Below are 26,722 nucleotides of genomic sequence, written 5' to 3' on the forward strand. Positions count from 1 at the left end.
TCTTCTAAGCTAGGCATTTTTTGTCACAGAACAAATTTAGTCACTTTTAAACAGTCATCTGTTTATATGTTGGTTTTAAAATTTAGGTCTTAATCCTGCCAATACTTGAGCAGTTGACTAACTTTAAACATGAGAGTAGACCCCATTGATTTCAATTGGACAACTCATGCTTAAGTCTTTGCAGGACTGGGATTTTAGGCTGCCTGATATTACTCTATTTAATTAAACAAAATAGCTGTTGTTTGACATGTAGCAATTTGGAGTTTTCCAATCTGTTTCATTTTAACATTTTTTCCTTGTTCATTATTGTATTATTGAGGATTGAAGTATAGTGCAGTGGTGTTTCATAATATTCTTTAAGCCAAGATCTCTGCTGTTTCCCACGTCTGAAGAACATTGAAATATTTTAAAATTAAAATTTGTTTTCTCAAAATAAGTTAAAGTACACATTTTTATGTAGAGAATTCTTTACTATGATTTATACCTTCATTTTTTGATGCAGGGCTTGTGTATAATGTCACTCCATATATGGAGTATCACCCTGGTGGTGGTGATGAGCTAATGCGAGCAGCAGGAGCAGATGGCACAGATCTCTTTGATCAGGTAAGAATACTGGAAGTAAATGACACTCACTTTGTTAAGTTGTTCTGAAAATTGCACATTTTCTGAGTTTCTTAGGGTATTCGGTGCATGGAGAGTGGAAAAAATTTATTAAAATGTTCAGGACTTGGGTTCCAATACAGTAAAGCCTGACCATTCTTCCATTTTCACTTTGGTGTTTTAGACTATAGAGTTGGAGTATTTCTCATAGCTAAAGCTGGGAAGAACTATTGAAAATCAAAAATCCTTAGTTTCTCAAATCCTTTTATAGCAGGAAACTTGCTATTTATCTTGTTTGTAGATCTGACTAATTATCCTCTGTGTTCCCACTTTTTCCACTGCATTTAACTTCTTGTCCTTGATTTCAAAGCCCTACATATCTCCTCTAGACTTCTATCATGTTACGCCCCATTTCCTCTTCTCCACTCACATTATTGGTCTTGGTGCATGGTTTGTCCAGTTGTCCCACAATGGTTTCATGCCTTTTTTTTGGTACTACTCCTTATCATGTAAACTGTCCCAATTCTGGTCTGATAAATCACTGCCTTTTCTTCATTCGTATGACTCCTTAAAATTAACTGCTTCTCTGCCTACAAGAATGTAATTCAGCCATGATAGTGTATATGTACCTAAACTGTATGATCTTATTGTTATATATCTTCTACTTCTTCACTATCTCCTTTCCTGTTCTTTGTTACTCTTACACATCATCTCTAAACTAGTTTTAGCTCTCTGGGGTGGGGACAGTATTTCCTATTTGTCCTTCAAAATACCTAGCACGTGACTTGAGTCATGTAAACATAATAAAAATTTACAGTAAATAACTATTCAAAGAATCCAGGAGTAACTTTAAAGACTGCTGAATCCAGATACTTGGAAAACATGAAATATAGTGTACAAATTACAGTATCTCCCATTTTCTGAGAGTCTAGGAAAGAGAAATGAGCAGTCGTCTTCCAGTACAAAAGACAATGAATCAAAATGAACATGTAAAAAAATCAAACTCTGATTAATAAAAGGTCCTTAGATATGTACTAATACCTTTGTGGACCTGATGCTCCTGCCTGTGTTGATTAATGTAGCACAGGGGTGGCCATCTGAATATGGAAATTGTATGGCGGCACATGAATGCTTGAAAAACTGGGGTTAGGGAGCGGGAGGGAGTGAGGTCTCCAACTGGGGGTGCAGGCTCTGGGGTAGGTCCAGGAATGAGGAGTTCAGGATGTAGGAGGGGGCTGGGGGTTGGACTGCGTGGGGGTGGGGAGAGGGCTCTGGCTGGTGGTGCGGGCTCTGGGGTGGGGTGGGATGAGTGGTTTGGGATGCAGGAGGGGACTCCAGGCTGGGACTGAGGGGTTCGAAGGATGGGAAAGGGCTTCGAGCTGGGGCAGGAGGTTGGGAGGAGGTCAAAGGTGCAGGCTCAGGAGACGCTTACCTCAAGCAGCTCTGGGAAGCAGCGGCATATCCCCCCTCTGGCTCCTGTGCGGAGGTGCGGCCAGGTTCCCAGCCAATGGGAGCTGTGGGGGTGGTGCTTGGGACAGGGACAGTGTGCGGAGCCCCCTGTCTGCCTCTACATGTAGGAACCAGAGCTGGGACATGCTGCTGCTTCTGGGAGCTGCGCAGAGCGATGGCATGTGTGGAGCAGGACAAGCCCCAGACCCTGCTTCCTGATGGGCCAGATGTGGCCCATGGGCTGTAGTTGGGCCACCCCGATGTAGCATCTCAAAATTTAACAAGTGTGTTTGAGTCACCAAAATAAAAACTGAGCTTCATTTTCTCACTTTATAGTCTCTCAAATGCAGTCAGAATTATAAATATTCTTAAATATATGATAACTACTCTTTTCCTCCATGCAGGTTCATCGTTGGGTCAATTATGAATCCATGTTGAAGGAATGCCTTGTTGGAAGAATGGCACTCAAACCTCTTGCTGCTACTACAGGTTAATTTTATAAAATGGAATATTTTAAAATCAAATACATTAGAAATTAGATTATTTGAAAGTCTTGGGACACCTGAAACCCTTGTTTGAGTGTTGGCCCTCTGAAGTGAGGGAGAAGATTTAGATACCCATATCAGACTTTCCCAAAGCCATCTGTCTATTGATGGAGGTATATTGTAAACATAGACTTCTATACATAGTATCCCTCTGTTTAGCTCCGGTTTGTCAGTCACTGGGAAACAGGCAGTTCAGACAGGTCATCTTTTCTTTTTATCACAAGATGCTTCTTTTAATTTCCCCACATCCTGTGCCAGCTCTGCTGGGGTACTCCCTTTGCATAACCTGGAGCAGTTTGTAAAGTCTCAACTCCTTTTCATGTGGTATTTCCATGAGATTATGTTTAAAGCCCAAGATGTCAATTATGGGCTCATGCTTCTTAAAATGTACTTTGTATTTTATTAATCAGTTTGAATAAGCTAACTTCATAGGTGGTGGTGGTGTTTCTCTGCCTGTGCTTTTTGGAGTTAATTCAAGCTTTTAGGCTTCTTTGGTCTTTATATGGAAAAACATATTGGTTCTGCCAAAAATATGCTTGCTTACAGAAATCCAAAACTGATCATTGCTGCTTTCGATCACTGGATGAGATAAATAAATTGCCTTAAAAAGTGCTGGTGTGGATTCCCAGAGGCTTCAAAGTCTGTTTTATTCCTTTTGCCTTCTAGTAATGATCAAGTGGCTAGTAATAGCCCCTTTCCCCTGGCAAAAAAAAAAAAGAAAAAATGCTGAACAGCAGGCACTGTTTTTGAGTAATAAATATGAGAAAAGTATATGGAAACAATGACAGAATTAATATGTAAAACTGATTTTTTTTGTGACTTTGGTTTTAAATGGCATTTAATTTACATTTAAGCAATGAATCTCTCATGTCCATCTCTAGTATGGAATGCTAACGGCATTGTAATCAGGATGTTATTAGTCCTTTCTAGACCTGACTTAAGTTACATTCTAAGGCCATATTGTTTAATTAACTGTGTGCTTTATATCTACATTACGGAGGAGAAAACAGGAGACTGTGTTTGAGTGTTATATGTCAGCTAATTCCACTGTATAATTTTGTACTTAAATTCTGGAATATGTGAATGAACCAAACCAAACAAAACCAACTTCCAAGCGAATGGAGTTGAGCTGTGACAGATGAGTTGCTGCCACTTACATTAATAACCTTTTCAGAAGTACGTTGGCATAATTAAAAATAAACCAACCTCAGTGGTATCTATTGGATCAACTGCAATCTAAACTTCCCTGCAGTGGGAGGGATGCAGGTGGAACTGATGAGTTTCAGCCAGTCAATGAGTAAAATACAAACATTGTTCATCAACCTGCAGGCTAGCTTGCTGTGTTAAACAGCTGTGGCCACTCATCTGTTTGCTCCAGTGCAATTTCTTTCCTGTGTTTGGCTTTTCTCCTTGCTTTCTCCACCATGCCATGTGAAAGCTTGTCCTTCTTAGCAATATCTGCAACATAGGACTTCACTTTGCAGTGGGTCAGCAGTATAAAAATGAGTAACTTGTCTATTTATTTGAAAGAATAAAATGTTAAATATTTTATTTTAAAATGGATCAAGGTGTATTTGCTGAATCTTTATCAGTACAAATAAGTAGCATTAACAGATCTGGTTTCCACAATCCATTTCTGTTTATAATCATATAATATTAGGGTCTCTGATAAATACCCTCCTTCAAGGCTATGTTTGACATTTGAAATATGACAATATTCTCTTTTTTAAAAGTGAATATAAAATAAAAGCTTTTCAGAAGGAGCAATTTCCTTCCGGGGGAAAAAATCATTTAATGCAGACTTCCAAAGCAAAAGGTTATTTTGCTGTTCTTGTCAATTAATAAGTTAGCAAGAATATCTTAGACCTTAAAGTGTCTGAAAGTTAATATACAGTTGAGAAAATTATCTTGCCAAAAACCTTTTCTTTGTGAAGTTGGTGTTATTTTTCTAGTCTGTTTAGAGTTCAGTTGTGATCACAGTTTGATGAGTAATGAAAGTACTGCTAGCCCTTGGCAGCAGAGGGCAAATATTAAAATCTCTCCTGGTTTTATCCCAGTTTTCTAGACAATGATAAAATAGACATCTATTGTGTGTATTACGCAGTTCTGAAGGGGTGTTGGAGTACTCACAGATGGGATAAAAATTAAACACTTATGAACAAATAGAGGCTGATGGATTGCAGTTGTTCACTGAAATTACTTGCTGAATTGTCATGAATAATTCTTGCTGTGTAGCTTGTTTGTGAGCAATTCATGACTTATTTGAAATCTGATCTGCTTGGTCACATGGTCTCATTTTGTTCCCTGACAGCACATCTCTTAGAATCAGCTTTCTGTTAGAAATGCTCTTGGAGAGGGAAATTAAATTTGCTGTCCATGAATAGTGTAAACTTTAAAATTTGCTGTTTCCACAGATAAACCTGTTATTAAACATGTTTGCTAAAACGTTGCTGGAAAGCAAGAACACAGGGTGGAAAGTTAACTCGTTTTAAAATGTGAACTAATAGCAGAACATGTTTGCAGTATTTATCCAGCTCTTGAAATGGCTACATTAGCACTAATTTATTAAATTAGACTGTATATTGTAGAATTGGTAAATTCCTTCACTACTTCTCTCTCCGTCTTAAATAAATAGAAAGAAAAAAAGGAAGGAAGTAGTACCTATTTGTAGCATGTACCCTGATTCTACATAGCAATATGTGTGGTTTATGAAGTGGTTGTAGAAAAAAATATAGTGTGACCTCCAAGAAAGTTTGCTTTAGTCTGGGATGTTCAGATGACATTGTGTGCTGTTTTGATCATTTTCCTCTGATGGTGAGAAATGGATGACAGAGGGTGGAGGATGAATGCTCAGACAATGGCTGAACTAATTTGAAATAATAGAATACAACAAATATATCAAGTATAAAAGACTTTGGAAAATCTTGAGTTCATTTGAAATGTTTTAGAGCAATAATGGAGAATGATCCTAGAAGACAAATTGACAGTCTTAAAAACAGAAACATGAGTTACAAACAGGAGTATACTTGTTTTAAAATTGAACAGTCTATCTGACATATTTTCTCAAAGAAGCTAACAAATTATCTGTTTAAGCCAATTGTATTACCTGAGGTGGTTAGCTACAGTTATGATCAGTAGTTTATATTACATTTTTCTGAAAAACCAACTAATGATGCTACATAGAGAGGCTCTTTGGGGTTAGTTTTAATACATTAAATATTGAATATATTAAAACTGGGACTAGCAAATACACATGCTAGTCATAAGCCTTACCTCTTTTTATGTTGTATCTCCTTCTCCACTCCCTTTTCAGTTATTTTTCTTTAGATTGTGAACTCTTCAAGACAGACACTATCTTACTATATAATTTTACAGAGCCTGACATTCCTTAACTATTACAGTATAAGTAACAGCACCCTTATCCTTGGTGGGAGGGATAGCTCAGTGTTTTGAGCTTTGGCCTGCTAAACCCAGGGTTGTGAGTTCAATCCTTGAAGGGGACACGTTGGGATCTGGGGCAAAAATCTGTCTGGGGATTGGTCCTGCTTTGAGCAGGCGGTTGGACTAGATGACCTCCGGAGGTCCCTTCCAACCCTGATATTCTGTGATTCTATGAATCAGTACTGGAATTCTCAGACCAAATTTGTTTTCCAAATCTAAACATCACACTTTCCCAAGATGACTACATATACCGTTTATATGAAAGATGGACTGTCTGTGTCATGATGTAGCAAGTATTTGACCAGACCCTACCCACACCATTTTGTTTTGTATCCTTCGCTTGTAAAGCCATTACATTTTTAATGTGTCTCTGTAGATGTCATGTAGTGAAAATGTAAATGAATAGGGAAAACAGTTGTCTAAGGTTAGCTCAAGTAATGTTTTTAGTGAGAAGAACATTTTTCTACTTGTGATCAACAGTGAAATGCTTGTCTTGTAGGTTGTGATGTTGAAATCATTTATTTCACCCTTAAAAAGATTTAGAATAAGGACTGTAAATTTGAATGTTTAATCCAATAAGTATCTTTATTATAAGCAGCGCTATCAGCCTATACTTAACTTGCCCAATACTTTCCATTATAAGATAGTGTTTTCAGTTATAGATAACTTTGTCAAACTTTAACAGTTTAGGCTAAAACTTTCAATGCTAGGTGCTTGCGTCACATTTTTGAAAGTTTCAGCAAAAATCGTGTAATTGTTTTGAGAATTAGAGAAAAAATACATTGTCTTGTAAATGATAAAAATTCTTACATCTATGTTATTGAGAAGCTGTAGCGCTGCCTTGCTTTGGATCAAGGTCTTGAAATTGGTCAGGGGAGTCACTCTTGTGGCAGGGATGTTGTACCTTTTTGTGCTTTTTCCATGGGAAAACGGCTTATTTGTTCAAGTTAAAACCTCAAAAAAAATTTGATTCCATACATGCTTAGTAGATCCTTGTTAGTTTGGCAGCGAAATTCTCTGCAGATTCCATCTGTGCTAAATATGATCCATCCCAGGACTTTTCCTGTAATTGCCTGTGTAACCATAATTCAGCCCCCTTGTGTATATGCGTTATAATAAAGTCTTTAAATACACGGTCACACATTTTTTTTTCCACGGGATCTCTGCCTCATTAGTACACTGGCAACCATAATTCTGACATTTTCTAACTTTTGAGAGATTGTCTACGAAACCTTAATTTACTTCTAAACGTAGTGTTTTGCATGCAATATAAAAAATAGCTAAAGGACTGAACATTTCATTTTGGCTGTTTTATTTCTTGATCTTTGAGAAATGTTATTCTGGTTAATCTGTTTGAAGATTGTGTCGTAACTTGATTCTTGACTTTTCATTTTTCCATAACCAAAGCTTTTTTCAGTCAAACATATTTGAGTACTGTGTCTTAACCGTAGTACCTGTCTGGTATTTTAGTCATTGTTGGCTTTCTTGCGTCTTTGCAGAGATTTGCTGCACTTTACCTGAAGAGAAGAAACTCTTAAATGGTAAGTTTTCAGATGGTAAGAATTTGAAACTTAAACTAAGGAATGTCCAAAGAAGTTAATAAGAGAAGCAAACATCTAGTTTGGGGGGTTTCAATTTGGCAGTCATGACCCTTCAGGGGCTCACAAGGTGGTTACGTGGGAGTTGTGAGCTGTCATCTCTATGGGGCTGACAGCCCCTGACCCTCATTCAGTTAACACCCCCATTTTTATTTTATAAGCAGGGTCACACTCAGAGCTTGCTATATGAAAGGGATCACCAGTACAGAAAGTTTGAAAACCACAGCTAGTTGGTGAACTCTGCATTATACATTTCAATCTATGGTGTTGTTGCGGTAGAGACTGTTGGAGAACTCTGAGAATTACAGTTCACAAAATCTTAGGTAGGATTTGTGAATTTAGCACTGAAAGATGTTTCACCCTAGAGAAGTCTACTTTTGGGTTCTAAAATTCTAAGTACGGCTATAAAAATACAGTCTTAAATTGAGATGATATCAAAAATGAGTTCATCTGCTCTTGCTTGCTTTGCTGCTTTAATGATGCTCTGTCCTCTTGTTTCCATTTGTCATCTCTTATTTGCATATTGTCTTATAAAGTGCCTTACAACATTCCAAAGTAGTTCAGAGTGATGAGTTTGGTAGGGCAATGACTCTGTAGGCAAATAGAACAGGCAGAATGCATTCTGCAGTAATTAGTTTATTCACAGCCTTTGGAGCCTGTTTTATTGACACAGAATGTTGGCTGGAACATAAGGTTTATCAACAACTCTTGTTAGAAAGTGCTGTGGGACTTTTAAGTTGAAAGTGGAAAAAGGGAGTAAACCCAGTTTTAATGATCATGTGAAAAATGTCCTGCTTAACAGTTCATCAGCCTTCCTGTCTCATTTTGTTCATTGGAGTATCAGGTATGGGTACAGCTATAGTGATCCAAATTCTCTTTTGCCTGTGCACTACCTTCTGCCAACTGTGAATTGTGGCTTGTTAAAGTCATACCAGACATCTCAAATGACTTCACTAAGGCATTAAGGGGTTCAGCTTCACTAATACAGTACATATATTACAGTACCCTGATACATGTGGAAAAGTAGCTTACACCGTGAATAGGCCCATTGAAGACAATTACATTACATACTTGTGGAGTAAAGTAGTAGTCATTGTTAGCAACTGTGGTGCAGTGGGATTTCATACAAGTGGATGGATAATTTAGAGCATGTGAAGTGCAGAGTTGTCAAGGAAAATTCCATTTTTACAAATTAAATATCAATTGTAAGATATTTAACTCTTATGGATAAAAACTGTGTTCCATAAACATAATTAGAAAGATCAAGATTAACATGATAAAGATTTTTTTTAGATCATCTGCAAAGTTCTGTTCTTGCTGTAGCTTCATTTGTAATCCAGACAAATTCATTTTTGTTATATATGCATGGAGTTACAGAACCCACAGATCACAGCAGAATTGTTACCTTGTTTGCTGGAGTATATGTAATTCTCACAACGATATAATTTCTAAACTAAATAGGTAATGCTTCTAACTTTTATAACTAGAGTATGATTTCCCCCTCCCCAATTTATAGGTTGTTAGAAACAGAGTTTTTAATAATATGGTATCAGTGTTTCCATGAGGGCCTCAGTTGGGGAGCAAGCCTCAAATTTGGTGGGTGGTGGTGGTTCTTCTGGAGGAATATTTTTTTAGCCCCAGTCTGCTGTGGTAGCTGCTGTATCACCTGTGATATATACACAGTTCAGGAGCAGTGCATAATGTTTTGCATTTATTTTGCACATGGTGTTTCCTCCTCAGTTAGTCATAGGTTTGTAAGGCCAGAAGAGACTGTTATGATCTAGTAGTTTGATCTCCTGCGTGACATACACAACTTAATTTCACCCAGCAACTTCTACATGAAGCCCAAAATATCTGGTTGAACTAGAGACCCTGTTACAGGATATTTGGTTTAAATGGGAAAATGAATACATTCCCTAGTTACTTATCCTTGTCTGGTATGCATAACCATCTCTGGTTCATATGGTTTGTTGTTTAATGCATCTGAAACTGATTTTGAAATTAAAAAATGGGCAGTTCTATTTGGAAGGGAAGCATGATAGATCAGAGCACGCTCTGTTCAAGGTAATCTTTGTTCTTATCATGAAAGTGTGTAAGAAAGTACTGGCTATGCATCAAGCTAATTTTAGTAAAACATCACATTGGTTGCTCAGGGGAGTGATCTTGGTTGGGATAAAATCCTTGCTCTTGTTTTGATAATAACCAGCCATCCACAGCAATAACCATTCCTTCCCAACTCTATTTTTACCCTTCCACCTAGTCTATTACACTAGAAATCATGCCCTCCACTTGGTGTCATGGACCACATAACATTTCAGGCTGTTCATTTTTTGCCGTGCCGACAATGACGCAGTTCAGCTTCTTTTTAGCATCAGTGTTTAGGAAGGAGAAATGAAATCACTTTAACCTATGGTCTCATTTCAGACTGTTGCCTGAATATTATTCTGTCAGAGATCAGTATTGTTGCTCTCCAAGCAAACTGAATAGTGATTGTTCTCACTGTTAGTTTCTCAGACTTGGTCAAGGTCACTGTGATTAAAAAGTAGAAAAAACACTAAAATGAAAGCTGTTTATAAAAGCAGCTAGCTGAATACTACAAAGATCTCTAGCAAGATGCTTAGTGTAAAGCAAGATGCTTAGTATAAAGCAAGATTTAAAATGCCTGGAAGTCTCTGCTTGGCTTACTGAATTAGTGTATGATATTAAGTTACATACCTGAAAGTCACTCTATTTTATTTTTATTTTATTTTATTTTTGGAACTCTGTAAACAAACATGTCTAAGTCTTGTTTGGGTAAGTTATCAGGGGCTAGCATTCTAATGCTTTGAAGAGTAAATAAAGTAAAATATAAGAGACAGTTAAGAACATGCTTATACATATAGCTACAATTACATACCACTGGTTTCCCAGAACATATTGCACAAACACATGCCAATTCCAGTGTAACTTGGGAAGCTCATACACTAAAGGTTTTTATGGTGTTTCAGTAGCATGGAACTCAAATATGTGAATTGGAAGCTAGTTTTTGGGGTGCTTGGAACTAATTTCTCAGGGTGGGCAATTGCTAAAAAGCTTGTGACCAATGGAAGTGCAAACACCAGGTATCAAGGAGCTTTAGCTATTGCATGCATTTAATTTTAAAACTTTCTGGATTTCATTCCTACTAGGAATAGATGTTAACACTCTTGGATGGGTGACTATCAATGCAAATGTGTTAATAAATTCTGTTGGGTTTTTTTGTAGGCATGCTTCCTAAAAATAAAGTATTGGATACTTCTTCCAAAGGTTTAACTCCAAGGTATTGATCTATATTTTTATAGTACACTTTTTGTACACATTTTGTTAAATAGTGTATACTGTTAGCAAATGCAGAGTGCACGCTAATCCATAAAGCTAAAAGTGCTTTATGTAGGTGGGTATGTATCATTTTCACATCTTATAGATAGGGAAACTCATGCGCAGTTAACTTAAATGTTTTGCTCAAGGTACCACAATGAGTCTGTAGAAACTTGGAAGAATAAAATGTACTTTTAGTGACTTTGCACTAGCCTCTGCCCTATGCTGCCTCCTACATAAATAGAAAGTTAGTTCTTGATTTAGGATTCCTCCCTATTTGTGTTTTTCTATAATGCAATAACTATTACTTACTTCAAATGTAGAAAAATTCAACAGTATCCAGTATTTATTTTGTTAAAGTATGGAATTTTCTGATACTACATTTTTTTAAAGGACGATGAGTAAGTACAGTATGCACTTTGAACTATACCCACCAATGTATGATGCTGTGGAAGTGCCCTGTGTAGCGGTACTGCTGGAGTTCAAGATTGGCTCCAATAGGCTTGTGTAGATTGGAAACAGAATGCAGTGGAGTATACGTGAAGTGGCCAGTGGGACTCTGATTACATTGATCTAATTGCTAAAAGCCCAAGGAACAATGACTGCAGGGGACTATTTGCCAGTTGAGGTTGATTCCATTCCCACAACCACTTTATTTTTCCGCTTTTCCTAGTCCACCTCAGGGTTTGTGCAATAAGTTGTGAATCCTATCATTTGGTATGGGGGCTAAGGTAAATAGGGAAGAGAGGACAACTCGGACAGACTACAAAAAGAACTAATCTACTTGGAAACATTCTCATTTGTAGTAAATGTCAGAGTTTTTCTTTTTTGTCTTTTAGTCTAAAAGATGAGTATGATAATGTAAGATTAAACTCAAATTCTTGTTGGAACTTAAATACTGTATATCTAGTACTGAGACATCCATCCTAGAAAGGTGACAGGATCCATGGAAATGAAAATAGGGGTGAGAGTAGTATTATTTATTCCACAGGGCCAGAAGAGTCCTCTGATTTCTATTCATCCAAAGAATGAACTACTCACTTTACTCAAATGTCTATAATCAGTAACCAGTTTCTTTAAACCAGTAATGTGCAATTGTATGCACATTCATACAGTTAGTACCAAGTTTATGCACATTCTTGCTTAATCGTACTTTCTAATAATATGATTAATTACTATATGCTAACTAGTGATGGATAACTAGAGTTCCTGTTTTTTAATGTTGAATATCCTTTCTTAAAATAATCAGTTTTAGACTTCTCGTCAGGATATAAAAGTATATATTTGGTATATTATTTCATAGAAAGATCTGTTTGGAAATTCTTGTTATTTAAATGTCTTTTTGTTTGCTCACAAGAATAATTCCTTTTTTTAATATTTTACAGCTATGATTGGTTCCAAACAGATTATTTGGTCACTGTTGTCATATATACTAAACAAAAGGTAAATGCATTTTATCAAAAGAAAAGAACCATGAAATCTTACTGTGAATGTCACCAGATATGTTCTATGAGTTCTTCAGCATTGTTCTTATTTTCAAAAAGTATTTGAAATTAAATTGAAATAATTTCCTTTTCTATATAAGGGCATGAATTCAGAAATGGTGATTGTTGACCATCAAGATGGTAGACTGAGAGTAGACAGCATTCTGAGGGATTATTCATATCTCTTGCATATTGGTAAGTGCTTTAGCTTTGCTTTGGAAAACAGTAACATTGAATTTTATCATTAGTTTAATTTTACTCCTTCTCTCCCCTCTCCTAGTCTAGTAGTTAGTGCTTTTGTGTATTTTTGTATCTTATGCTTCTACATTTCCCATCATCATTGTCATGTTCCTATTACGCCTCTGGCGTTTAGCACAGTGACAAAGCTCCTTTCCTTTCCTTTCTGTTTCTGGCAAGTCTTTGAATGGTTCCCCAGCTGTGCCCCAGGTTTTTAAGCTCGGCTTCTACCAGGGCGGATTTGATTTTAAATCAAATTGATTTGAATCACTAGTCAGGAAGACTTGATTTAATCATGGATTTCTACCATAAAAGTGCATTTTTGTTGGTTGTTATAACCTTAATACATATTCTTCACAACTCAGAGATAGATGTAGGTTTCATTTTTAGAAGGTACACAGTATACATTTTTAAACTGATTTATTCTGAAAACTTTTCAGATTAGTTTTACAGCTATATGACAAAACGAATGATTGTTTGGTTATTTCATTTACCAAAGGTAATTGAAGCAGATATTTATGAAGTCATTGGGAGGTGAACTGTCTCCAGTTCAACAGGTTAATCATTAATATTTTGAGGATTTTCTTGCCATTCTGAATTAGGAGGAGAACATCACCAGACAGACATTTAAATTGTTTTATTTAACTAAAACAACAACGTTATGTATTCTGGATTTTTTTCCCTTCAACAGCAAGCATATAACATTTTAACAAAACAAGCATATGAATTTTTGCATTTAGTTAAACATTCAAGTTTTTTTAAATCAGGTTTGTTTTTGTTAAAGTTGTTTTTAACTAAAATAGTTAAATATTCAAAAAACAAAAATTAAATCGGCTATGTCAGCCAGGTCAACATGAGAAACTTAAAATATTGGCGTCTGCAGCTAACTCAGTTGTCTTCACCTTCATTTTCTTGTTTGTTCATAATGAGGAAAAGAGAAATAAGTTTTCCTGCTTTTTCAAGTCCCAAACAATTTCTCAATTTAGAACAAATTAGTCCAAAGGAAGAACATATTCTTTCTACACCGGCAGAAGAAGCTACTGCTGTTAAAAGTGAGATTATCACTTCATATCAGTCCTCTTGAATCCAAGTACTTAAGTGGCTTCCACCAGTTCACTGGTGTGACTTCTTTAAAACATCAGCAAGCATATATTTCTTGAATGGTTCGCCCTTAGCTCTGAAGTTTAATTATAGGTGGCACTGTGGGAGGATGATTGCTGGATGTCCATGTCATAGCTAAGTCCTCTTCTTCAGCAGTTAAGATTTGATCCTGGGTACCGAGTTGAGAATATGCAGAAAATGAGCTGGAGATAGTGCTGTCCCTTTTTGTTTTTTTTATGTTTGTAATTTAACTCTGTCATTGCATATTTCTCTTTAAGATCTCAACTACTTCCTTCCAAATTTCAACAGTGTCAGCAATAAACAGCCATTTCCCTGCATTTGTTTAAGGCTACAGAAATAGGCTTCAAAGGTATACTACAGCAATAATGTGTTCAACATTTCTCTTAAGCTCAATGTTGAGAACTTTGGCTGTGACAGTGCCATCTATTTTTTCAAGATTTTGTTCACAAACTGTCATGAGATTAGGCCAGTTCTTGATGTAGTGCTCAAAACAGTATACTACTGAGTTGCATCGCACTTCTGATAGGAGAGTTAGCTTGATTCCTCCCACTTTTTTCAGAGCAACTGCTGCAAAGTGGTTGTTATGGAAGTATTTTGCAATTTCAACATCATTAGCCTTTATTTCTGGAACACTGAAGTCTTTGGCTAGGAGGTGCATCAAATGAGCACTGCAGCTGTATGTTATTAGAATGGGACTCTCTTCACACTCTCCTACATTTCTTCTCAACTTGGCTAGATTTTCAGCATTGTCTGTGACCGAGCTATGTACTAGATGTTAGAATTTTTTTCACAGTTTGTTATAGCTTTTACTGCTACTTCTTGTAAGTATTCTACTGCGTGTGCATTTCTTGATGTATCAATTGTTTATGTGCAGAGCCCCCCGGACTGGTAGCCAGGACCCAGGCAGTGCAAGTGCTACTGAAAATCAGCTCATGTGCCGCCTTTGGCACATGTGCCATAGGTTGCCTATCCCTGCTCTAGACCTTTTGCACACTGCTCAATTTCTCTTTCATACACTTTATCCAGCAATTTTCTTGCGACATCTGCTCTGTTGGGTGGACTGTGTCCTGGTCTTAATGACTGAACCATGTTATTGAACTGTGTGTTCTCAATCATACCGAAAGGAGTGTTTGTTGCATAAACAAACCAGTCAATTTTTCCATCAATTACCTTTTTGTGATCTGCTGGTTCTTATCACAAACTTATCTGTGGTTGTTTCTGGATGGTGGAGTTTTTTTTTTCTTTTTGGTACAGTGATATACTGTGGCTATGTGTCACACATGATGTGACTGAAACACTAGCATTGGCAGATAACTCTGAAACTATAGAAAATGATGGTGATCTTGAAGTTGGATAGTCTTCGGAATCCTGTATATTGAGGATGGAGTCTCCTAAATAAAATAAAATAAGTCAGTGCAGTTATTTAATTGTTATTACTGTACTGCTCATTTAGTATTACTCACTGCATTCACTGACACTCAGTACTATATTAAAGGTGAAATTATAAAAGGAAGGTCTGCTTATTTCAGTTATTTATTTTGTGTCACAAGTACATCTAAAATGATACTACCATAGAGTAACAACTATATTTTTTACTCAAACATGAGAATTTAAGAATAGTCCAGAAGGAAGACAGGCAGTCCTTAAGAAAGAAGTATAAAACAAAAGAGTTTATCAGCCTGAAGATCCTGCATGTTCAGACATGTTCCTTTTATCATTGTCAACGCAGCTTCCTCGTGAGAAGGAACACTTCTCATGATGTTGTTTCATTAGGGAAACCAGGCCTTGCATTTTTTTGTTGCACTGTTTGCATTTTGCACGCATGCCTATCTTACCCACAGGTAGAGGAACGTCATTAAAATATTCCCAAACTGGGTCTCTTTTACGGCCTTTTGCTTTATAGGTTTTCCATTCTAGTGAGAAAATGGTATGGTAGATCTCAAATCAGTGAAGTCTACACAGAAAGACCTCAATAATTCTGGAATATGCTGTTCAAACAGTTTCACTTTTGTTTCTACTGCCTGTCCCTCCCTTCTCACATTTATCTCCACACTTCTTCTCCTTGTCCAGATCTGTTCCGCCCCCAAAAGTCTTCTGTTCATTGAACTTCTTGAAACTTTGCACTTTTAGAGAGAGATAAGGGATTGACTCTTTGTACACATATTTGCAGAGGGACAGTAGAGTTGAGGTATGTTATTTCTCATCTCTTTATTATTTTATTTAAAAACATTTTTGCTATTAATACGCATTTTTATTTCTGGAGACACAAATCCACAGTTTGAGAACTGCAACACTAAGTATCTCTGATGGTATCTTCAGAATCTAGACTGAGCACTGAGTCCCATTGAGTAGATCGAAAGATGAACCTAAATAATCTGTACAGAAGCCCCTGGACCTCCATAAGGTTGGGTCCCTAATCCATGAACTATTGGAACTCATTTACAAAACTTTTCTTAAATATTACATGAATATATTTGTCTCATACTATAGAATTAGAATTTATAATCCCTAGTCTGTGATGAGATATCTTTGAGCTATAATGTATCTTAATTAAAATTATCTTTAGATAGGTTTTTCTCTCAAAAATCCAATTATTATTATTATTATTATTATTATTATTTTTTTTAATCATTGAATGTATCCACCCTGGCTTCCATAGCTCTTTGCTGTGTTGTTTTCAGACGGCCTCATTTTTGCTTGCCTTCAGGTGTCCATCTTACTGCTACTCTGGTGGTGGAAGCACATGATTGATCCATCTCCAACACCTCCTGGCAATGATAGTGCTCAAATCCTCTTGGCTGTACTGGGTCAATAGATCTTGGTTTGAGATTATTCTGAGCCAAAAGATATGGAGGATTTTTCTGAGGCAGGTTGTATGGAATGAAGATAGTTTGGACATGTACTTTCTCATTCACCAGCATTCTGCACTGTAAAGTAGTGTTGAAAGTACACAGCTCTGGTAAATCTTAAGTTTGGTCTTCGTGTTGTATTTCAATGATTTCCAGCCTGTATTTAAGCTCCTGAAGTTGTTCCTGGCTTTATTGATTTTGTTCTGGATGTCCTGACTACATTTCCCATACAAGATGTTAATTTATATCATAATACTCTGGAGTAAAGTAAATGGTGACATTTGTCACCTTACAAATATTAATTTACAGTGAATGCTTACCTTTTTGCCCTCTCATCTTTGATCTTAAAGTTACTTGAACTATTCATGTACATAATGTCAGCCAATTAAGACATGAAAGGGATTTAGTATCTAGAAGCTAATTTGGTTACATTGTTAAACTTCTAACAGGATATTGGTAAACATAGACAAATACACTTAGCATCTACACTGGATTCCCATTACTATAAATGAATGGGTTACTGATTGCTAGTCTAGGACATCTCTTTGAAATTCACATACAAGTGAATTGTCTGGATACAATTGTAATGCCTCTTAAGTTGTTATGGGTCATACGCAGGTTGGCTGGTCTGTCAGTGTCACAGATGCTAATAACTATAGAAGGAGAAAGCAATTTGATTTCCAATTATATCTTAATAAGAGAATGTGCATTTTCTTCATTTTAGAGCTGAGTTATGCAGTTCAAGAGGACATTACCGGTAAGGTGTTTCCTCCTCTTCCCCCTGTTCTCTACCCCATTAATGTCAAACCATGAAAACTTAAGTCTGTCTACTTTGTTCTGTCCTTCTCCATCTGGCTAGCCCGTATTCAACAAATAAATGATACCCTTGCCTATGAATAATGTTTTGACGCAGCACGCTATCTTGAACAGTCAAACAAAACTTAAAATTAGACCAATATTCAGTAAAGTAGTTGGAGAGCAAACATGTGTTTGTGAATTTTTTAGAAGCGTTCTATTTAAGAGTCATGTAGGGCCAGTTGCCTTCCTGAACTGTCAGCTTTCTTGAGTCATCACAGTGGATGCTAAAGTTTTAAAGTGAATACATCTAGATGCCTTGGAGATATTTAAGATAGAATGTCAGCATTATTCTGGTCCCGAGAGGTATCTTTAAACTGTGTTCCTTAGTGATTAGAAATATGTTTTATTGTATATTTGCATACAGGACTTTGCATTAGATTGGATTAATCAGTTTTTTAAATTAATCTGCTTGTCACTTATGCATTACAGAAAAGGTTGTACTATGTATCAGTAATTGGTAACTCTGAAATCATGAGCATTAACTTTTTGACAAGATGAGCAAAACGTGCTTACTAAATATACAGTAGATACTCTATTAGTCATGCATACTAAGCTATTGTTTTTAATAATATACTGAAGCAAGTCAAGGAAATTTGACATTTTAATGTAGCAGAACAATTTTGTATATTTTGAGAGGTTATTTGATACTAGTCCTTGCTGAACTTAATTATAATGAAACTAAATAAAATAACTTCCTTCGAAATTTCACCAGATTTTTTTTTTTTTTAAGTACACATTGCTGAAAAAGTGGGAAAGGTGGAGATTGTCCTGAAGAAAAAAGATAATATTCCTTGGAGTAAACTGGGACAGCCACTCAACAGTCATAATTCATTTATCAAGTGCACAGAAAGAGGTAAATAGTATCATTTGTTATACGGGACAGTGCGTTTCTCTTCTCAACCACATTTGGGGCAAGGACCTTCCAAACCTATTTTACCAACTGGTCCAAAATATGATTTCCAAGGAATGGGGCACAGATCTGTGTTGTCTCCCTTTGCATTTTATAGTCAAGCCTTCAGCCTAATGTGAAGAGATTTTCTGGCTGAGAGTATTACTCCTGAGGAAATTTTGCACCAAAAAAAAAAAATTATGTGCACGATATTTTAAAATGCTGCAAAATTCTGCAAGTTTTGTTCGTCAGTAAATAAATGTAGCTTTACCATGGCAGTGGGAGCACAGGCCACTGGCTGCATTGAGATGGGAGATCACCCTGAAGCCCCCACCTCCCCCAGTACAGGGACTCAGCAGTGAGGCTGCACCCGACTATGACACAGCTTTGGAAACATGCTGGGGCCCTGCCCCTCTGCTCCAGGTATACCAGGTGTGGATGAGCTGGCTCAGCCCTGCAGGATCCAAATGTGGAGGGGCTTAGTGTGGGGGGGATCCAGGTGTGTATGGGGAGAGGTTGCTGTGTGGGGCAGCCTGGGTGCGGGTGGCTCAGAGGGAGATCTGGATGCACAAGGGCTCGTTGGGAGGTTCCAGGTACAGGGGCAATGCGTCTCTGCAGGGGATCCAGGTGAAGGTGGTTGGGTGTCAGCGGGGGTGTATGTGTGTCCCGGGGGGGGGGCTCATCGGGGGGAGTCTAGGTGTAGAGGGGTAGGGCTTGTCAGGATGATGGTTTGATGGCCCTGCTTAACAGGGAAGCCCCGGCTACTGCTGAGGGGATGCTGCATACTGGGCTTCCGCTTCCCACCACAGTTCCCCTATCCCTTTTTCTTTCCCATTTCATCCCACTGCCCCATGTCCCATCCCTCACTCGCACATTCTCCTTCCCCTGCCCTATTCCACCCCCTTCCTTCCCCACTACCTGTTTCCCCCCCACACCCGCTTACCCATCCCCACCGCAGGCACTCACTGTTGCACAGAAAACAGGAAAGCTCCCAGCACACACAAGGGGATTGCGACTGGCACTAGGACCCAGGAAGTAGTGTTTAGCTGCAGAGTCAGCAAAGCTGAGGTGCAGCCTCCTTCAGCTGGGCAGCTTTGCACTTGCAGAAATGAGGGGGCGAGGGCAGTGGCATGTAGCCCCATGCCTCTGTTTTGGGGGGGAATCCCTCCCCCCAAATTGCACCTATGGTCGTTCCCCTCTGCCCCACCCCCGCACAGCTTTCCTTTGCTTCCCTGCCATTTTCTTCAGGGAAGCGCAGGTATTTTCTATAGGCACGCAGTCACATAGGATTCCCCCAGGAGTAGAGTATGTAGAAGCTTTGTTAGACAGAGCTCAACTGAAAGGCTTTCTGTCCCAGGGCAGAATTCGAGACCTTTCTTATCTGCAGAAAGGACATGGGAGAGCCAGCAAGTGGCAGCAGCTTGGACCATTCTGCCAGTGTTGGATCTCATCATAGTACCTCTGCTTCATAGCCACTTGAGAATTCCTAAGTGGACACTGACATCCCAGTGAAATAAGCAGTGCAGGGAACGTTGCATTTGAGTGATGGGCGACCTCTGGGCCTCTTGGTTGTAGTGGTAGTCTAATGGTAACTGTCGGCTAAGGAATGGATTTCTAAATGCCTTCAACTCAAACTGTGGTTACTACAGATACATCCCTTTTGGGATAGTGAGATCATGTTAATAAACGCTGTGCCCATGGAACTTGGTGTTTTGAGGATGGGACTCAAATTGTCCTTTTTTCTTGAAATCCGTCTTGCCAATGCTTCAACTGTTTTGTGGTGTGCTGATTGGCCCATATTTACCCCTCTGCATGCCCCTATTCAAAAGTTACTTATTTTGAAATCATCTTGTTTCATTTGGCAGAAAAATGCTAAGTTATGGATTAAACAAAGGTAGATTAGTCTCTTTGAAGCCTCTTTGCCTCGTGCATGTGGTGCTTTACATTTTGATCCTTCCTATCCCAAAATTAAGAGTCTGGTGTCCTGGAATATTAATGTGGTCTGACTAAGCCAGTGGAAAGCTACATCTGAGGCACTCAGTAACTCTGAGCTTATGTTTCTTATGCGAAAGCTCATTTTCCTGGTTGTAGTGAGTTCAGCTTCAGAATCTGTTGACTGTTCCTTCCTGGGATCAGATTTCATAAATATAAGAGATGGTGCTCGTAGCAAGAAAACTTGTCTCAATTTTTTAAGTGGAGATAGCGCCGATTAACCAGGTTATCCACTACCTGGAATATAACCTGAGTTGTTAACCTTTATTTTTAATATTTCTGAACCATACATTATTAAAATAAAATGGGATGTTAAAAAATTAAGAAATATCCTCACAGGCCCTAGTTATTTTACATATGGTCCTGTGAATGAAACCAGGGTAAGAGTAACTGTCTGCTGGTTGCAGAGATCCCAATCTGAATCAGAACAATTGCAACAATTTTTGAAGACATATTCCACAAATGTACCAAGACACAAGTGTTTTTGACTCATGCATGATATATGTAAAGTAACACGAGGTACAAGTTGTGATAAATGAAGGGCAGGGGGGAAGTAACTCCCTTTTATGGACACCCAGCCAGCCAGTAGCTATAAAACCCTCTTAGTAGCTGTTCTCTAATTGCTCTACCTGTAAAGGGTTAACAAGTCTCACTGCTATGCACAGGTAAAAGAAAGTGAGTTGGAACCTGGCCGAAAGAGCCAATGGGAAGGCTAGAACTTTTTAAAATTGAAACGACTCCCCTTTTGTCTGTCTTTTGTTCTGTTGTTGAGGTTGACAGGACAGAGCTATGCTGTAAGAGCTTGGGCCCAGTATGAAAAAAATCATCAGTATCATACCTGGAAACTACTCATTTAAAAATCTCCGATATGTAAATAGGTCAGGAAGTGTCTAGGAAGACGTGATTAGGTTTATTCCTTTTATTTTGTTGTGGCTTCTGGATTCCTCTGTGCTAACCCCCAAATGTTTTTGTTTGCTTGTAACCTTTAAGCTGAACCTCAGGAAAGCTATTCTTGATGCTTAATCCTTGTAGGTTTTTTTTTTTAAACCTAGCAATAGCTTAAGTTCCTAGATGTATTTTCGTTCTTTTTATTAATGAAATTTACCTTTTTTAAGAACTGAATTGGATTTTTGTGTCTTAAGAGGCTTGTGGACATGTTGTTTAATTAGCTGGTGGCAATAGCTGATTTCTTCCCCCTCCCCCCTTTTTCCTCTCTTCCCTGAAGATGGGGTGAAAGGACTTGAGGGTACTCCACAGGAAGGAATTCCCAAGTGCGCCTTCCTGGGTTCTCAAAGGGGTTCTGCACTTGGGTAGTGGCAGCATCTACCCATCCAAGGTCAGAGAGAAGCTGTAACCTTGGGAGTTTAATACGGGCCTGGAATGGCCAGTATTAATTTTTTGAATCCTTGCGGGCCCCCACCTTCTGCACTCAAAGTGCCAGAGTGGGGAATTATCCCTGACACAAGTGTTCCAGGTAGTTTAGTTAATCAGAGCTGTCTCCACTTTAAAATTGATTTTTCTTTTTTTCTGTGAGGAGTTTTCTGGTTATTCTGTGGCTTTAAATTGCATTGATTTGGAAGAAGCATGCTGTCTGTGGGTTTCCCGTTTCTCGGGTTGGAAGAAAGGGAAGAGAATATTAAAAACAATTTTAGGAGTCTCAGAATAAAAGCTTCTAAACAATTCTGTTGTAGTTTGCAGAAAAACCTTCAAGATCCAACCCCCTGACTCTCATAAACCTAAAATTTGAGCCCCTAAAGGAAAAACTTTTGAGTTTTTCTTCCCTTGACTTAGTTCTAAATAGCCCTTTCAATCTACATACATGGTGGTAGTAAGTAATGTCCCTTACTCTGAAATGCCCTGCTTTTGCTACTACCTCTAAATGAGCAAACTATGACATTGTTAAAATAACAATGTGGGAAACTGGTACTTCCTTACAGTGTAAGGGATTCTGTTCACTCTTATGAAGGATAATCTCCCTGTCTTTGAGTGTAAAATTATCTGTGGGTAGGCAAAACCATTTTTCTCAGAGAAATAAATTTCCTAGAGAATTATTGTTTTTACACATCTGAATAATCTAGACCAGTGGTTCCCAAACTTGTTCTGCCACTTGTGTGGGGAAAGCTCCTGGCAGGCGAGGCCGGTTTGTTTACCTGACGTGTCTGCAGCTTTGGCTGATTGCGGCTATCAGTGGCCGCAGTTTGCTGCTCCAGGCCAATGGGAGCTGCTGGAAGCGGCATGGGCTGAGGGACATACTGGCTGCTGCTTCCAGCAGCTCCCATTGTCCCAGAGCAGCAAAGCACGGCCACTGGGAGTTGCGATCAGCTGAACCTGTGGATGCAACAGGTAAACAAACTGGCCTGGCCCGCCAGGGGCTTACCCTGCACAAGCAGCAGAACAAGTTTGGGAGCCACTGATCTAGACTTTCAAATTAATTAGTGATCAAGTATATAGATAGTAACAAGCAAACTTTGTGTAAGAGGTTCAGTAGTTCTTTGATAAGAAGATCTGATAAATGAAGTTAAAGTTTATTCAAGGCAGATTATTCCTAATTGGGCGGCCTACAGAAATTCTTGATCAGAAGTGTAGTAAAAGAGAATCTCTGAGTATGAGATACTATTTGATATAGCCAGTTATTTTAATAATACATCTTTTGATTTAATGGGGCTATAAAAAACCCACCTTTATGTACTAATAGAAAACTTTAGGTAAAGAGATAGCTTCTTTGATCAGAAACATGGAGCCAAGAGGCTTAACCCCTAATTCTGCAAAAACGTACCCATATGCTTAGTTATGCACAAAGTTATGCACTATGAAGTGGGTTGTCTGGTCTGCAAGGCCACTTTGTGGCATACAACCATTTTCCTCTTCCCACGTGTAAGGTGAAACAAAATGCATTTTAATACAGCTCAATGCAAGATCATACATCTAGGAGCAAGGAATGCAGACCACACCTAGAGAATGGGGTACAGTATCCTGGAAAACAGTTACTCTGCAAGGATTTAAGAGTCATAGTTGACTGTAAACTCAACATAAGCTTCAGTTCAGTGCTTTGGCAAAGAGGACTCATGCCGTCCTTGAATGTATAAACAGGAGTAGTGAGCAGGAGCAAGGAGGTGATTTTAACTCTGTAACAACATTGATAAGACTGATACCAAAATACTGCTTACAGTTTTGGTGCCCACATTTTAAGAAGGAATTTTGGAAATTTGCAGGTGGTGCAGGAAAGGGCCATAAAAATGATTCCAGGACTAAAGAAAATGCCTTATAGCGAGAGACTTTTAGAGCTCAATCTTTAGTTTAACAAAAAGAAGATTGAGAGGTGAACTGATTAGTTTCCAAGTACCTTCATGGGGAGAAAATACCGCGTAGTAAGAGGGCCCTTTAATATAATGGAAAAGGGCCTCACAAGAACCAGTGGCTGGAAGCTGAAGCCAGACAAGTTCAGATTAGAAATTAAGCACCCATTTTTAACAGTGAGAATGAATAACCAGTGGAACAAACTGGCAAGGGAAGTGGTGGATTCTCCATCATTTAGAGGTTTTCAAATCAAGACTCGGGCACCTTTCTGGAAATTTTTTAGCCAAGCACAAATTACAGGGGTAGATAGCTGGGTGAAGTATAATGATCTGTGTAGTGCAAGAGGCCAGACTAGATGATTGAGGCCTTTTGGCTGTTACAATTTATTAACAGACTTGGCGAGAGAGGAAGGTCCAAGAACAGTGTAGTTTAGTAGCACATAAGGTGCTGGATTGGGACTCATGTGACCTGGGTTCTTTTCTTGGCACTATCACTGACCAGCTGTGCAGTCTTCTGTGCCTCTTTCCTTTTTCCATCCATTTTCTGTCTTGTTTTAGCTTGTAAAAACTTAGAGTAGAAAGTGTCTCAGTGGGGTTTAGAGCTCAGTTGAAGTTTTTATGTGGTATTGTAAAACGAATAATAATCTTGGGATTAAATGCTGGATTTGGACCAAGATCTGTGATCAATTCCTGGCTTTGCCATGGGCTTTGTGTGACCTTAGGCATGAGCCACTGAGGTTATGTCTACACTGCAATTAGATTCCTGTGGCTGGCTCATGCCAACTGACTTGGGCTCACAAGGCTCAGGCTAAGGGGCTGTTTAATTGTGGTGTAGACATTTGGACTCGGTCTTCACCCTGAGCTGTGGGACCCTCCCACTTCATAGGATCTTAGAGCCCAGTCTCCAGTTTGAGCCCAACATCTACCCTGCAGTTAAATTGCCCCTTAGCCTGAGCCTCGTGAGATTGACTCGGCTGGCATAGGCCAGCTGTGGGTATCTGATTGCAGTGTACACATACACTTAGTCTGTTCCCGAGTTCCCAGTTTGAACACTGAAGTAATACTGCTTTACCTCACAGGTCTGTTGTGAGAATAATACCAGAAATGTTTGTGAGGAACTAAGATTCTGTGGCAAAAAGGGCTATTTAGCCATTTGAATACATGGGGGGAAATTTTCTTCAGGTTTTGAAATGGAAGCAGCGGTTTGAGCTTTCAAATAAGATTTAGCAAGCAGGTCATTCCTCCTTCAGATAATTAGGAATTCTGTGGCACAGTACTTTATTTAAGAGATTAACTCACTGTGGACAAACTCTTGACTGGAAAATAACTTTCTGCTTAACTAAAACTTGGCTGGAAACCATGGGATAAATGTAAGTTTGTTCCAGATATTAATCTTTGAGGTAATATTAACTAATCAGGTAACACGTGTAAATGAGTGCAACAAAAATGTTTTGAAGAAAATTCCATGAAAATTAACTGAGGAAGTAAACAACTTTTGGCCTCTATAATGTCACACTCAAAGAAACTATTGCATTTTGGGGATTTATGATCTTAATGCAGAGCTTTCCAGATGCTTCTTATGAAGGTATGTGGAATCTATAAAATTCTTGGCATATATTGATGTCTTTCAGTGCAATTAGTGATTTATAGTGTCTCCAGGAAAATATGGAGGCACTGACTGCATCTCCTTAGTTAACGTTATGTTCTGACGTGGGCCTAAAATGGGGCATAAATTCTTGTGTTTGTTTTTATATATATAAAAAGTTAGTGTGGAAACTTCACTTGAAGTTTTGTGTATGTTTTAGTTTCTCTTCATACGCTTTTAATAGGAAGTATTCAAAATTGATCTCTTATTGCAATTTGTGGAAGTTTCGCTTTTTTGTTGACGTATTGCTAAAAATTGTGCAACTGCAGAAAACTTGAGAGCTGAATCTTGAGTAGATCCTGATAAAGGACAATTTTTGAAAATTTTCAGCATTATAAGTCGCTTTTTGCCATTTTTTCCTCATGATTGAAAATTTATACACAAGGGGTAGCCAATGTATAAAATCTTTTATGTTGTATACATAAAATCTTGTCCAGCAGATAAAATTCTTCTCCATCAGCCGCTACACCTTTCTAGAAGATTTTTATCCTACAAAAGAGTTTTTAGATGCAGTACTGACTGAGAAGGTTTTGTGTGCTGGAAGACAGCTGCTGCTATCTTGCTGAACCTTGAAATGATCATGTCAGAATATCAAACTCCTTTTTTGCCTTTTCAGATAAAATGATGTAGGAATCCTGCTCATATACCCAAAGCATCAGGGGTTTTCTTTTCACTCATCCAAAGCAAGCTGTTATAGGATATATTAGACAGAAACCATGAAAAAACATTTTATGATAAAGATGTGCGGTATCTCAAACATATTACATTTTTAAGCAGTTTTCTATAGTGATAATCTCCATATTAATTGCTGTGTGTTAAAGTAACTCAGTACAATAATATATGCTGCAAAACACCATAGAAAATGGTGACATGTTTCAATAACAGTAATATGTAACTAGCAAATGAGACTCTAATTTAGCCTTATTACAAACTTTGAAAATTGCAGAGCAAACTGGACAGAAAGTATCCTGCACATACGTTTGCAGGTAAAATTATGTGGTCAGATGTTCTTGGCTTTTTTACACATATTTGAAGTTCCTTGAATATAAAGCAATTTGGGGACATGTACGCATACAGCTCAGCTGGAACAACTTGCTTTAAATGTTTTTGCTTTAATCCAATAAAAATGTTCTTTTGCAATAAAACCCTTTTTCTGTTTAAAAGCTGTTGCTTTTACTACTTTTCAATGAAATTTCCTGAGACCCGGAAAAGTGGAGGCTTTTATCATTAGTGGTCTGGATGACCTGTTCTGTAAGGAGGAAAAGTGCTTATACTGTAATGGTAAAGTGCTTAGATTTAGTGGCACCAAGAGCTATATGAGGAGTTTTTCTGTGCTTACAGGTTACATACAGTTTTTGCATGTATTTACTTATTTTTAAAT

The 26,722-nt window shown here is 38.1% G+C and overlaps 1 protein-coding gene across 1 annotated transcript in view; it reads left to right on the plus strand.

Moving 5' to 3' along the window:
* The window catches only part of CYB5R4 (cytochrome b5 reductase 4), a 69,049-nt gene that overhangs the window by 11,057 nt on the left and 31,270 nt on the right, over positions 1-26,722 (plus strand). Inside the window, 8 exon segments of the mRNA XM_075063825.1 lie at positions 503-603; positions 2,454-2,538; positions 7,535-7,576; positions 10,877-10,931; positions 12,355-12,412; positions 12,555-12,648; positions 17,386-17,418; positions 18,250-18,372. Coding sequence (XP_074919926.1) covers positions 503-603; positions 2,454-2,538; positions 7,535-7,576; positions 10,877-10,931; positions 12,355-12,412; positions 12,555-12,648; positions 17,386-17,418; positions 18,250-18,372 — 591 coding nt within the window.

Source organism: Chelonoidis abingdonii, chromosome 3, assembly GCF_003597395.2.
Source record: "Chelonoidis abingdonii isolate Lonesome George chromosome 3, CheloAbing_2.0, whole genome shotgun sequence".
Classification (NCBI taxonomy): Eukaryota; Metazoa; Chordata; order Testudines; family Testudinidae; genus Chelonoidis; species Chelonoidis abingdonii.